This window comes from Camelus bactrianus, chromosome 30 (assembly GCF_048773025.1).
Source record: "Camelus bactrianus isolate YW-2024 breed Bactrian camel chromosome 30, ASM4877302v1, whole genome shotgun sequence".
Lineage (NCBI taxonomy): Eukaryota > Metazoa > Chordata > Mammalia > Artiodactyla > Camelidae > Camelus > Camelus bactrianus.
The window spans coordinates 18,287,268-18,300,727 of record NC_133568.1 but is presented as its reverse complement, the minus strand read 5'-3'; the positions used below and the strand labels follow the sequence as shown (position 1 = coordinate 18,300,727).

The 13,460-nt window shown below is 42.0% G+C and overlaps 1 protein-coding gene across 1 annotated transcript; it reads right to left on the bottom strand.

Annotated features, from left to right (window-relative positions):
• Positions 1–7,738: 7,738 nt before the first annotated feature.
• Positions 7,739–11,846, bottom strand: PMAIP1 (phorbol-12-myristate-13-acetate-induced protein 1). Its single transcript, XM_010961290.3, has 2 exons — positions 11,574–11,846; positions 7,739–9,371 (listed from the first exon to the last, which is right to left on the bottom strand). Exons 1-2 carry the CDS (start codon positions 11,629–11,631, stop codon positions 9,265–9,267), a joined length of 165 nt encoding a protein of 54 aa, XP_010959592.2. The 5' UTR covers positions 11,632–11,846; the 3' UTR covers positions 7,739–9,264.
• Between the last annotated feature and the right edge of the window lie 1,614 nt (positions 11,847–13,460).

Below are 13,460 nucleotides of genomic sequence, written 5' to 3'. Positions count from 1 at the left end.
CAGAAGCATCTCAAATCACAATACTCATGACCCTCAACAAGCTCTGGTTCATCTTGAGTTAATTCTTATTGTTTCCTCTGAGACATGTGAACTAGTTACCTTTTCATTCTTTAAGATTCATTGTGGTGATGGACAGGCTTTAAAAATGGATTTTAAAAATCCCCAATTCCTGGTATTTATGCCCTAGTAACTAATCCCTTCTCCTTGAGTGTGGCTTGAACCTAGTGATTTGTTTCTAACAAGTGGAATACAGTAAAAGTGATAGGATGTCACTTCTGTGATTAGGTTATAAAGCCCGTGACTGCCGTCTTGTTCTCTCTCTCATTCTTCTCCAGTATTTCCTCTGTAAAGTAAGCTGGAGAGATTAATATGGCAAGAAATTGAGGGTGGCCTCTAGTCAACTACCAGTTAGAAAACAAGGTCCTCAATCCAACCACCGTCAAAGAACTGAGCCCTTCCAACAACTGAGAGAGATTGGAAGTAAATCCTTCCCCATTTAAACTGTCAGGTGAGATTACAGCCCTAGTCAATACCTTGACTGCAGCCTTGTAAGAGACCCTGAAACAGAAGATTCAGCTAATCCATGCTTAGATTCCTGACCACAGAAACTCTGAGATAATAAACATGTATTGTTCAAAGCTGCTAAATCTGGGGGTAATTTGTTTCATAGAAATATGCAACCAGCACACCCATCTCAGGCAACATCTATTCCATGAAGACTTTAATAATACTTCTTGTCAGACACACACACCCCTTGTGAGTCTCAGCGCTCCCTCAGCACTTTGTGCTCACCCCTTAGTACAATACTTAAAGGATTAATTATAATTTTCTGGTTCTGTCTGTCTCCCCACTAGACTTTGAGACATTTGAGGCTGTGACATGTGTTCTTAGTTATTTTGTCTCTAGTGTCAAATGCAGTTCTTGGTACACATGGTCAAAATTATTTTATGGATGAGTTAATGAATGAATGAATGCCATTTTGCTAAGTGATGCTAGTGATCAAAAAATTAATTAGATCTGTGTCTGTCTATAGGAGCTTATAATCAAGTTGGAGAAACAGACACAAAATCAATTAACAAATTTGAATGATATCAGTATAGTATCATGATTTTTAAAAATATGTCCAATGGGAACACAAAAGATAGACTGTCTTTTCCGATTGTGGAATCTGAAAATACTTCTCAAGGAAATGACTTTTGACATTGGCCTTGGAGGATAACAGAGCTTTGAGTAGCAAAGATAAGAAGGAAAGGAATCCAAAATGAAAACTATAAATAAATCCTAAAAAGTAAAGAAATCTAGCAAGGAGACAGTCAGGCCTGTGCCAGCGGGGACGACAACTGGAGGTTAATTAGCTTAAAGGGGGCACATGAGGTCATTACTCTTAGAGAACATACTGAAAGCAGAACCTTGGGAAACTGACATTTAAAAGCCAAGAGGAAAGAGGAACCAGCTAAGAAGTGTTTAGAGGATTTTACAGAAGTTTGAAGGAGGTGAGGCTCAGAGGGTGAACATGATGCAATAGTAAAAGAGCTTTGGGATGTGGCAATTAGGTTGCTAGTGACCTTTAAGAAGACAGTTTCTATGAAAAAATGGAGATGGAAGACAGATTACAAAACGATAAAAACACAGTACGTTTGAGGAAATCAACCAAAGAAGAGTAGCCTTTGGAGAAGCGCCCCACTAGACCTGCCTGGTCAGACTTCTGAGTCCCTGGCAATGTTGATAGTGAAATAGCTTATCTGATAAACAGCATCTTTCATTACTTGCAATAAAAAATATCCAACCCTATCAATTTGTCTATACCTCTACTAGTAATATGTTGACATAATTACTATCAATTTATAATGTCTTGCTTTTTGATAGTTCAAGTACTTACTTTTTATTCCAAATAGTAATTCATTGGGCTATTCATTTGCCTACTTTGGGGGTTTTGCTCTCACGTACATTATGCTTAAAATGACATTGTGTCTATAAAGCCTTTGCAAAAGAATTAAAATTAAATCCATCAATTAATTAGATTTTCTTGAATAGTTTTCAAAAGTTTTTAAACTCCATCACAATCTTACATTCTTTCTGGATTTTTTTTTTTTTTTGCTTTACTATTGTTTGCCTTATAAATTGGCCCTGTTTTGTAATTGTATTTAAAAATATATTTTGGGTATATTACATAGACTTACACACTTTGATGCTATATCCAGCCAGTTGCTTTAGTCTCCTTAATTTTAATAGTTTACATTTAGATTATCTTGTATTTCCTATGGTGGCAATCATATCATCTGCAAATAAATGTCAATTTTCTTCCTTTTTAATTCTTTATTATTTTTTTCTCTAATTTTACTATAGTGACTGGAACTCAAATAAAACCTTGAATACAAGCTCTGGGGGAAAAAAACCCACCTGACCCTACCAGACATTTTTCTTTTCTCTAGTGAACAATTTCACAGTTTATAACTGTTCATTCTGGGCCATTTGTAGAGGTTTCATCTGGTTTTGCTCATCTGTGTCCTCACCTAAACTGTAAAGTCCCTCAGTCGGGGAGGGTGCTTCCTCCAGCTCTTCACTCAGTATGTACTTAATAATGCCAATAAAACCATGATAACATTCAGCTTTCATAAACTCTTTGTAATCCCCCAGAGTATTTTTTTCACCAACCATTTATTGGGGGCTTATTAACTGCCAGGCCCTGGGCTGTAAATTTACAGTAAATCTGTCGATTTACATCCATGATCTCTTTTAATCCCCTTACGAACCTTGTAATTCCACAGGGCTGGGGAGTTATAATCATGCCCTTCTCACAAATGAGCCAAAAGTGGGAAAAAGTACATTATAGTTTATTTAGATGAACATCCTCGGAGTTAAGTCAGCTAAAGGTACACTTACAAGCACTTTACAACCACACAAGGGTGACCAGCTCTCCTGGGTTTGCCTGGGACTGAGCCATATCCAGGACATGAGACTTTTTTTTTTTTTTTTAAACCAGGAGAGTCCCAGGTAAACCAGGGCCAGAGAACTTTCCATAATCTTCAGCGATGAAACAATAACATATTGTAACTTTTCAAAAAAGGGCCAGTACCTGTGACCCTTCTGCAATATTTATTATGAAGAGAATTCCAATGTAATTGTAATATGATTTCATTTAAAATTAGAGTATATTTCTAAAAGTTTAGAAAAACATACACTTTTTCATTTCACCAGCTTATTCTTGGAAAAATATGGTTTACAAGCAAGCCACACCTTGACCATATTACCACCCTTCTTTGTCCTTTCTGTTAATTAAAATCTTGAAGAAAAGCCCAGATTTATCATCCAGGCTGGTACTTTCCCAGGGCCCCAGGGAGTCATCTGTGAACCATTAGCCTGACTTCCTCATATTCTTCTATAACCACATTTTGAAAGTTCAATAAAAGTTTTAATCCTGATTTGCTAATTCTCAGAAATCTGTCCTTTTTGATGTGACACCAGTAAAAACTTCAAAAGGAGAAAAGGAGGCATTTTCTGACTTCAGTTGCAGGTGCTGTATTGTGTTGTATGTCTCTCTCTCTCTCTCTGTTTTTTTTTTTAAGGGATGTTTTTCCTCCTCTGCTTTCTGATGAACCGATAATTATGTTTCCTGAAGACAGAGGATCTGAGAATCTCTTCTTAAAAAAGTAACCCTTCACAAACCCAGAGGATTTCATAACCCACACAGCCGGCCGCGGCTCCCTGCCCTTCCTCCAACACCAGCTCCTATGAATCATCAAGGAACGCAGACTGGTTAATTTCGATGCTCTCTATTGTTCGGTTTTTTTAAAATGGTGGCAGCAATTTTTTCGTCCTTCCTAATTCCTGCTCAGCTTTGGTGAAACAAAGGGACAGGCGACAGAACACACAAATCGCTGTTTTGACTGGATTCTTTGAGTCCCTTTCTTTCCCGTTACAAATAGCTCCCGCAGGTCTGTCTCAGGAGGTGCCGTTTTGGCGTTTGCTGGTAAAAAGCGAGCCGGGGCGGGGGGGGGGGGGGGGAGCGTTATCTTTCAGAATTCATTCCACACTCGCCCCACACAAAATCCCGCCCGGGGATGCGAGGCGGCACCGCCTTCCCTGCTGGCTCGCTCGGGTTTTCTTGGAGTAACGTGAGACGGTTTCCTGAGCTTGCCTGTCCCCCTCGCTGGAGGTGGGGAAGCAATTAGCGACAGGGCTGTGCTGGAGGCACTGGAACCGGGGCGGCACTTACGGGTATTTCTCATTTAGCGGCTGGTTTAATAATCAACCTTCAACCCTCAGAAAACTCAGGGGTCTGAGACCTGGCTGTATTTAATGAGGCACTGGGCTGGAAAACAACCAGCTTTGCTCTGGAATGAGCACCCTCCACCGACCCCAGGGTGAAGAAGTCATATCCTGGTGACAAAAGAAGGCAGCTTTGAGGTCAGAAGGCACAAGTTCAAATCCTTTGTCTTCCACTCATTTGCCAATTGACTTTGGGGAAATTGCTGATTCTCTGAGGCTGTTTCCTTCAGTATTAAAAAAAAAAAAAAAAGATAATCATATTTTCCAAATGGAAGTATTGTAAGCACTAGATGAAAGAAATGCAACTCCCCTTCCCTAAAGCCAGGATTTGACTTCTGTCCTCCAAATCAAGAAATTTTCACAGTTTCATCTCAGAGGAGAGCCGGCACTTCAGAACCCCTTGCTGAAAACAGCCTTAACCAAATCTAGTCGAGTTCAAACCAACTGGCCGGGTTCTACTCTCTGTCTTGAGGTGATAGTGTGTAAGTCAGGACTTGGTTTTTTATACAAATACATGCAAGGGGCTTTGGAAAATTTAGTAATATTCAGGAAACCTAAGATGTACAAGGTGACAATAAATGTTCTACCATCTCTGAGAAGTTACAAATTAAAAGCAGATGGCCTCATCAAGGGAAAAACTGCCACTTCCTCTCCAGCTCAATCATTGCCCTGCCACCTTCCTTCAAAAGGTTTCGTTTTAGTCTAATAATCTTAATTGGACAAGATCTTCCACAGCTTGGCAAAGAAGCTAAGCTCTAACCCTCCATTTTGAAGGAGAAGTTAAGGACAGTCACAGAGCGTGACTGAGCCAGATGTCAGGCACTTTCTCATCTCATTTGATTATCAGAATGGTTTGAAATAGGTGCATTTTACATCATTTTATAAGAAAAAAGAAATCAAGTCATGTCTCCAGATTCCCCCCCCCCCCCAAGAGTAAATGGCAAAAAGACTGACTGATTCCAAAGTCAGAAGCCAATGACAATTGTGGGGAGAGGAGTTTCTGTGGTTTTGAAAAGAGCTGGGTGAAGACGTGAAGTTGGAAATGAACAAGTCTCATAAGCTCTGTCAGAGACCGTTAGTGAGGGCGCATGGCACAAAGGAGAGAAGCCTTCCAAAGCACGAGAAATATCAAGGGGTTATTTCCACGTTCTGTTTTCACCCCAAGCCCAAGCCCAGGCTCCCTGAATTGTGCAGTTTCTAATCACAGAGAGTACACACACTGTGAGAGGCAGGCTGGGACCCAGACTTCTAAGTAAAGGACTCCTAAATCCCCACCTTTAACTCATTCAATTTTCTGATTTTTCTGGTGTTCTAAAAAGTAGTCAATTTGGAAGAAGACGGTAGGTGGGTGTGACAGTTTGACTCCGAATTAGCTAAACCGATTTCTGAAAGTCCTCAAAAGAGTAGCTCTGAGTTAGTGCCTGGATCATATTGACAAAAGTTTTGCTCTTGGACCATGACCTGTTACATGAGAATCCCCAGGTGATTACCAGGCAAGGTATGTCCCGTCAGGTGACCCCACCTATTTTTAGCCTCTCCTAAGAGGCAGCCCTGACAGAGTGACACCACCAACAGGGAAGCCAGAATGCCCAGGGAACCCTCACTTCCCAGAAAATACAAGTCCAAGAAGTTCTTGCACAACTTCCTCCAGGACTTAGAAGCAATGTTAGGGAGAAGGATCTGGATGATAGAGTTTTTTGTTTTGAGTTTTGTGGGGGTTTTGTTATTGTCTTTTTTTTTTTTTTTTTTTTTTTTGCCTTTTTACATCCACTCTTTAGCGTCTTTTTGCAAACCTTTCAGTTCTCTCCTAATACTGTCTGAAGTGAGGGGGGCTAGTAGGACTGAAAGGGTGGTGGGAGACCTTCTTTAGACTCCTTTGTCACCCCATTTTCTGTTTCAGATCACAAGGGACCTTAAAGATGCTCTGGGTCTCTTGATTTCAACTAACTCTGGCTCAGACAGGCTGCCTTGCTCAGAGGCACACAGCTCAGTAATGACTGCCTTGCAAGTCCAGCTTCAGCCTTCCAAAGTCGGGGGAGCCCTTTGCACCTCATCACTCCTGGCCACCATCCTCTTTTCAACGTGTTGAAAATCTCCTGCTGCATCTTTCCCTCTGACACAGGTTTGAGGAGTTAGACAGGATTCTCACCCTTGATATTGTTCCTGCCGTGTCCTGTGTGTATCAGCAGTTATTGGAAGGGATTAAAAACCCCAAATTGCAGTGCACAGCACCTTTCAACTGAAAATCAAATTGTTCGTAGACATATGATAGATAGATAGATGGCTAGATGGATGCTTTTCAAATATACAGACCCTGGTGCAAATCAGGAAGTATTTAATTCATAGTAGCTTTTTTTCAGACAATAAATACAATTACGTGGACGTCGTGGGGAGTTTTGGGACGTAATAGAAAATGTGTAGTTCTCCTACCTGAAGACTGTGAACTGTGCCTAAGCCCTCCTGTGTATTCCTTATATAAAAGAGCAACAAGGGTACTTAACCAACAAAGGTAATGACACCAGTGGTTAAATTCTGGTTGTACAGAGGCTTAGGGACAGGGACAAGGACAGGAGTTCCTCTTCCACTGACCCTTACAGCAAATCATGCATTCACCCCACTTTTTGTGAAGCCAAACTCCCCCTCCTCCTCCAATTTTGTCATCTTCCATTGTCACCTTCCTCCCCTTGTCACCTTCCTATAGCTCTTCCTCTCTCTCCCCATCTAAGGGAGGCAAATTACATTCCAGGACTTCAGCAGACTCAGAGGCACGGGTGGGTTGAAGATGTGGCCTTAGATCGAAGCCACAAACTAGGGGTATCTTGAGTTCTCACACTCAAACAGGAAGGCCACTGGAGTCACACCTACTTGTGCACATGACTTGCTTCAGATGAAGCAACACTTGCTGCTCGGGGCTGGGGCAGAGGGAGACGCGTGAGGTCACCCGCACAGAAACGGCGTAGAAGCTCCCCTTGCCTCGCGGTTCAGCAGCCAAGGATACGGGCTCACCACACCTCTAATTAGATCATGGATCTCTGTAGGCTACTTTAAGTAAATCACTTTCTGGGCATCAAAGTAGGGCACTCAGCGGCACTCAAGACCTATGCCTAGGGGTGGGGGCCATAGCTCAGTGGTAGAGTGCAAGTTTAGCATGCATGAGGTCCTGGGTTGAATCCCCAGTACCTCTGTTAAACAAAAATAAACCTAATTACTTCCTCCCCTCCCCCCCAAAAAGACCTATGCCCGGCATGAAGTTCCTATTTTTTACTATTTCCTTTCCCAATTTAAGTATACATCCCTTGACAGCAGAAACCATGCCCAACACCCCTGTGCTCCCCACTCCGACCACAGGGCTGGAACACAGGAGACGGTCCAGCCCAAAGGTAACTGCTGATGGAAATCAGTTAAAATATTTTGGTTTCATAATGAATACTCAGGAGCTTACAAGATGAAAAAAGTAAACACACAGCAATGAATGGTGGTAATTTTTAATAGTTTAGAGCTACAGCATCAACTTTTATATGTAATATATATATGTATAAATACAGTTACAGACCATAAATATCTACATAGCAAAATCTCTGCCTCTAGGCAGACTAAAGAAAAGAAATCTTTGCAACTAAATAAACTAATAGCTTTAAGTAATACTGAAGAAAGAGATGCTGAGGTAATTTTTCATCTAAAGTGACTATAGGCTATGTTAAAACATTCTTACTGTAAGAGTTCAAGTAGTTAAAAACCCCAAAATGGAACTAATACACATTTTCAAACTAACGAAAAAATATCTTAATTATAAATAGGTAAAATAAATAAGATTAGCCCTGCTGAAATTCAATCCTGACATTATTATTTCTTTTCTGTATATTTGGGGGCTTTATTGACAACTTGGCCTTTTGATAATAATAATAATAATAATAATAATAAATCAAATTCATGAAACCCTTCTCAGAATCTACATATTACTCTAAAGACATATATGTATGTAAATGGGATTTTCATTATGAGCGAGCAATCTGTTCCTTTAAATATACATATATATATACAACCCCAATTATGAAAAACATGCTTAATTTCTCTTGAAAGATTACTCTTATACAATGCATTCTGACTAGTATGAGAAAGGGCATTTTACAGATTTTAAAAACTTTAGAAACATTCATTTTCTTACCAACAGTTACTTTAGAATAGTTGTTTTACTAAGTTTTAATTACAGCAGTAAAAAAAAAAAAACCTCACTTTTTTTTGTCATTATTCCTGGTTATGCAAAACCCTCATGCTATCTTTTCATATTCAACCTGTGAGAATTTTACTGCCACCAAGTAACACTTCTATCAAATTTTTTTCAAAGTATATAGCTTCCCAGTTAAGGTCTATAGGAACACATTTAGTGAAAGTTCATCTGAATAGAAACAATACATTTTGAGTAAAGAAACTACAGAATTATTTTCTATCTTATAGCAAATTATTTTCTATTTTGTAGTGACCTAGGAAATCAACATTCACTATGACATTCAGTGTTCTCAGAAAACAAATGTTTACTTTTAACAAGATAACATATATAAACCAAATATTATACATTGTTATGGAGTGGTCATTCCAGAAGCAGAAAGAAACATTGAACGTATTCTATTCTTGGCCCTGTCTACAGTCTAAGCCTTTGTCAACTCCTTTTACATTCGGCTGGGCAGTAACCTTCCGCAAAAATAGCGGAACAAGTCTCTAAGCAAAAAACCGAAATTTGTAAATAATGAATTCCTTATTTTCAAAGCAAGTCCATTCTTGCTTTGAAATAAACAAAGTGATTTGATAATGTTCTCACATCCCAAAGAATGACTTCCGGGAAACCAACAGAAATCCATCTTTATCCGAGAGCAAGTGAGAGCTCCTTCACACTCTTCTCCACTACAAGGCAGTCTCTCCTCTAATCGATGAAATCTGCACCTACTACTGGGAAATCTTCGGCTTTAAAGGAGTCTCCTCATTCGAAGGCTTCTAAAATCATGTTCCTGAGCGGAAGAGTTTGGATATCAGATTCAGAAGTTTCTGCCGGAAATTCAGTTTGTCTCCAATTCTCCTAAGCTGAATGGCGCACTCAGCTTCAGGATCTGGAAAAAGAAGCAAAACACCAAAGTTATGTTGACATCACTGCAAACTGCAATCAGCCAGTTAATATGCCCATCCTAGGGACGAGTTGAGGATTTATCCTGTGACGCGTATATCTTAACTTTAACTTTATGTACACTTGCTCCCTGAATGTGAGAAAGGCTAAACACACACACACACGACATCCATGAACACACGGTAATTCATAAACAACAATTCATTAAGGTTAGAATAAAGACATTTCCTTTGCAATCTTTTTTTTTAAAAGCATCCTGGGTGAGGCAAGTGTTACCTTACTTTCAAAAATAGACATTTATGTCGTACACCACAAAGAATGAGTGAGCCTTTGCCTGCCTCAAGTGATGTCATCCTTTTCTTTCTCATATAGGATTGGTTGGGGAAATAAAAGTCAAATTCTAAACTCTTTTATGTTGTTCTTGAGTAGAATTTAGTTTTTACTTTATTTTTTATTGAGTTACAGTTGCTGTATGATATGTTAGTTACAGATGTACAATACAATGACTCAAAATTTTTAAGGGTTATAATTCACTTATAATTATTGTAAAATATTGGCTGCATTCCCTGTGTTGTACAATATATCCCTGTAGCTGATTTTATATGTAATAGTTTGTACCTCTTACTGCCCTACCCCAGGATTTATTTTTTTAAATGGCAATAATTCATAGGTCAGATTATGCCCTCATAAGGGGCAAATCTAAATGTATTCTTAGTCTCATCAGAAAAACTCTCAGATTTTCTCATGAAAGACTCATAAAATCTTCTTCCAAAGTTAAGTCCACATTTTCTCAAACAATTTAGAAATTTACATTTTACTTTAAACCCAATTCTTCCTACAAACCCCAAAAAATAGCACCTAGTTGTTTCCTTAATCTTTTGGTTACAGCTACACATCTATAAATGTATTAATAAAAAAAGGTAAGTACATGTGGTGATGGATATTAACTAAACTTACTGTGGTGATCATTTCACAATATATACACATCAAATCATTATGATGTACTCTTAAAACTAATACAATGTTATATTTCACTTATATCTCAATTCTTAAAAAATGTATTACTATCTAATTAAGTTTAAGAGGGACCTCTCTGCTGTCCTTTATTAATGGGGACTGAGTCAGATCGTGAAGATTACGTACAGATTAACCTTTCCGCAACATGGCCAGAACGCTCGGACATCACAAAAGGTAGACAAACCTCCCAAGTAAGAGCCAGAGAGAACAGCATGATGCCAACGTAGGCACCGTCACATTGGCAATGAACCACTTCCTTCGCAAGCCCCACGGACTCTATAAAATTAAACCAAGTTTAAAAGGGGTCTACCACCGTCTGATGCAACAGCAGCGGGACCCACACGGATTTCCAGCCCAGGGCCTTCTTGCCTTCTTGCCTACTGCTCCTTACTGCCTCGTTTGGTAAGATTTATAGGGGGGTGGGGGGCAGGGAGGAATAACCTGAAAAGTTATTTGATGGGGCTACCTGGATGGGGAAAAGCGGAGGAATGGATGAATTTTAAAAATGGACGATTTAAAAATCTTCCTGTTCTTCTTCTCGCCCATCTCCTCAGCTAACATCGATTATTAAAATGTTACACTTTTAACTTAAGTAGCAAGGCTTTCTAGGCTCCTGACCTCAGTGGTCCTTGCAGGGCCTCCATAACCCTCCATCAGTCCTTTGTGATTGTATCAAGCATTGAACTACTTTTGTTGGTGTTAGGGGTGGAGCGAGTGGTCACACACACAGAGCAGGGTCCTCAAAATATCCACGACTCCGGAGGAAGAGGGCCTGTCTCAGGAAACGCTGGGAGGCCAGGCAGCTCTCCGAGGCTCTCTCGGCCCCACCTGCCATGACAATGACTTTCTCCGCGTGGCTGTCGCCCGTACTTGCACTTTTCCTCCCCGCGGCCCCGGGGCAGGGCAAATGAGGATGGAAGGCAGGCGAAGGAGAAGCGGCTTCCAGCATCAGCTAAAATGCAGTTGCATCCCAATCCCGAACTGAGCTTCCCTCTCTCGCCCTCTCCACGGTCTGGAGAACGTCCTGGAGGCGCCCCTAAAGCACGTGCAAGGGCGCAGACCCGGCCCGATCTTGAGGCCCCGCGCAGATGGGTTGACTCCGCCCGAACCGAGACCACGACCCCGGCCCCCGCCCCAGCCAGGATCTCCGCGGGCCCCAGCTTCTCCCTACCTGCCGGGACCCGCGTAGGGCTCGGCTGCGCGCTCTTACGAGCCCTCTTTCCAGGCATCTCCGCAAGCAGCCGCCGGGAAATCCGCTGCAGAACCCGGGGAACGCAGTCCCCCCAACTCGAGCACCTAGGGTCTGCAGGACGCGGGCTGCGACGCGGGGCGGACTGACCGGAGCAGGCGATCAGACGGAGCTGGACACCCAACACAGCGCGCGTCCGAGAACCTGGCAGATATGGGCTCCCGCCGCGGCCCGCGCTGGGACCTAATGGGGACTTCCCGGTGACGTAGCGAAACTTCACGCAGGGCCCGCCCCTGTCCCCGCCCCCTCGGGCCACAGCGCGAAGGCGGGGAGCGCGCGTCCCCGGTGGCGGGGAATCCCGCGCGCCGGGCTGTGCGACCGGCCGGGACCCGATGGTGGCTCGCGGCGGCGCCGATCCCCGGCATGGGACGCGGGGCGCTGGGCGGGCGAGACCCAGCCCCGAAATTACTTCCTTGACAAACGAGTCCGCTGCAGGCGTGGCGGTGTCTACGAGTCGCGAGCAGGGAAAGGACCTCCCAGCGGGAAAGTCGGGCTCCCAGCGGGAAAGTTGGGCTCCCATCGGGAAAGTCAGGCTCCCATCGGGAAAGTTGGGCTTCCAGCAGGAAAGTTGGGCATGGGGAGCCCTGGAGCTTCGTCCTTATCATAAATGGGCAATTAGAGACTGCTCTAAACAAGCCCAGGAAAGAGTTTGGAAAAGAACAATTTGCAAACTCGGAGACTGTGGGAAGTTCCAGGGAAGTGAAATGAGGAGAACTAATAACAATGGAGATGGTGCCACGTGAGAAAAGTACCAGACTGAAACTGAACCTCTTGGGAAGTTACCGCAAACTGCTGCAAGCGAGCAAACACTGTTTTCATTTGGAAAGGGGGAGGTGTGGATGGAAGGGAGGGGGCTAGTTCTCGTCCCCGGTGAGGACCGTGATTTAAAAAGTAGAGCACTTTCTCGGTCGGTCTATATTGCCTGCTCCAGATGCTTACTAACACAAAAAAATCGGCCATCGTATAGGAAACTCAAATGCTTTCGTGCAAGGAGAAATGAGATACCTGGAAATAAGAAGTTATTTGCACGATGTTTGACTGAACCTTGAATAATTCTGTTATTATAACTAGAAGGAGTCAACAAATATTGAGGGCCGCCTCGGGCTGAGGGTTTCCGCAGACTTTTTCTCATTCCATCCTCAGAACAACCCACGAAGCTGGTTCTTCACAAATGTGAAAAGTGAGGTTTATAGAGATTAAGTGAATCGCCCAAACTCACAAAGGCAGAGAGCAGTGGCAGGATCTGAACCCAGGCAGGCCCAGCTGGCGCAAGACCTCTTACCCACTTCCCCGGAATCAGTGTCTTAGAAAATGAGTGTTCTTTTTATTATCTGCGCTCTGTAATGCAGAGGTTGCAAATTGGTTGCTTAGAGCTGGCTGACTTCCTAGAAATGTTTGGTTTGGTTCACAGTATTGGTCTACAAGATGTCTTATGAAAATCTGACTCCATTACCAGCACTGAAAAATTGAGAGATTCTATTTGCAGCAGCATGGATGGACCTAGAGATTATCATACTAAGTGAAGTGAGTGAGGAGAAAGACAAATACCGTATGATGCGACTTATATGTGGAATTTTTTTTTAAATGACACAAATGAATTTATGTACAAAACAAGCAGACTCACCGATGTAGAAAACAAACTTATGGTTACCCAAGGGGAAAGTGGGGGGAAGTGATAAATTAGTTTGGGATTTGCAGATACAAACTATATGTAAAATGTATATAAAATAAATAAGATCCTACTGTATAGCATAAGGAACTATATTCAATATCTTGTAATATCCAATAATGAAAAGGAATATATATATA

What these genes read in the sequence shown, in the direction of transcription:
- PMAIP1 (XM_010961290.3), bottom strand. Translation starts at nt 11,631, where the DNA reads ATGCCTGGAAAGAGGGCTCGTAAGAGCGCGCAGCCGAGCCCTACGCGG. An exon ending in CCCTACGCGGGTCCCGGCAG is followed by an intron (nt 9,372 to 11,573) that starts GTAGGGAGAAGC and finishes TTCTTTTTCCAG; the next exon opens with ATCCTGAAGCTGAGTGCGCC.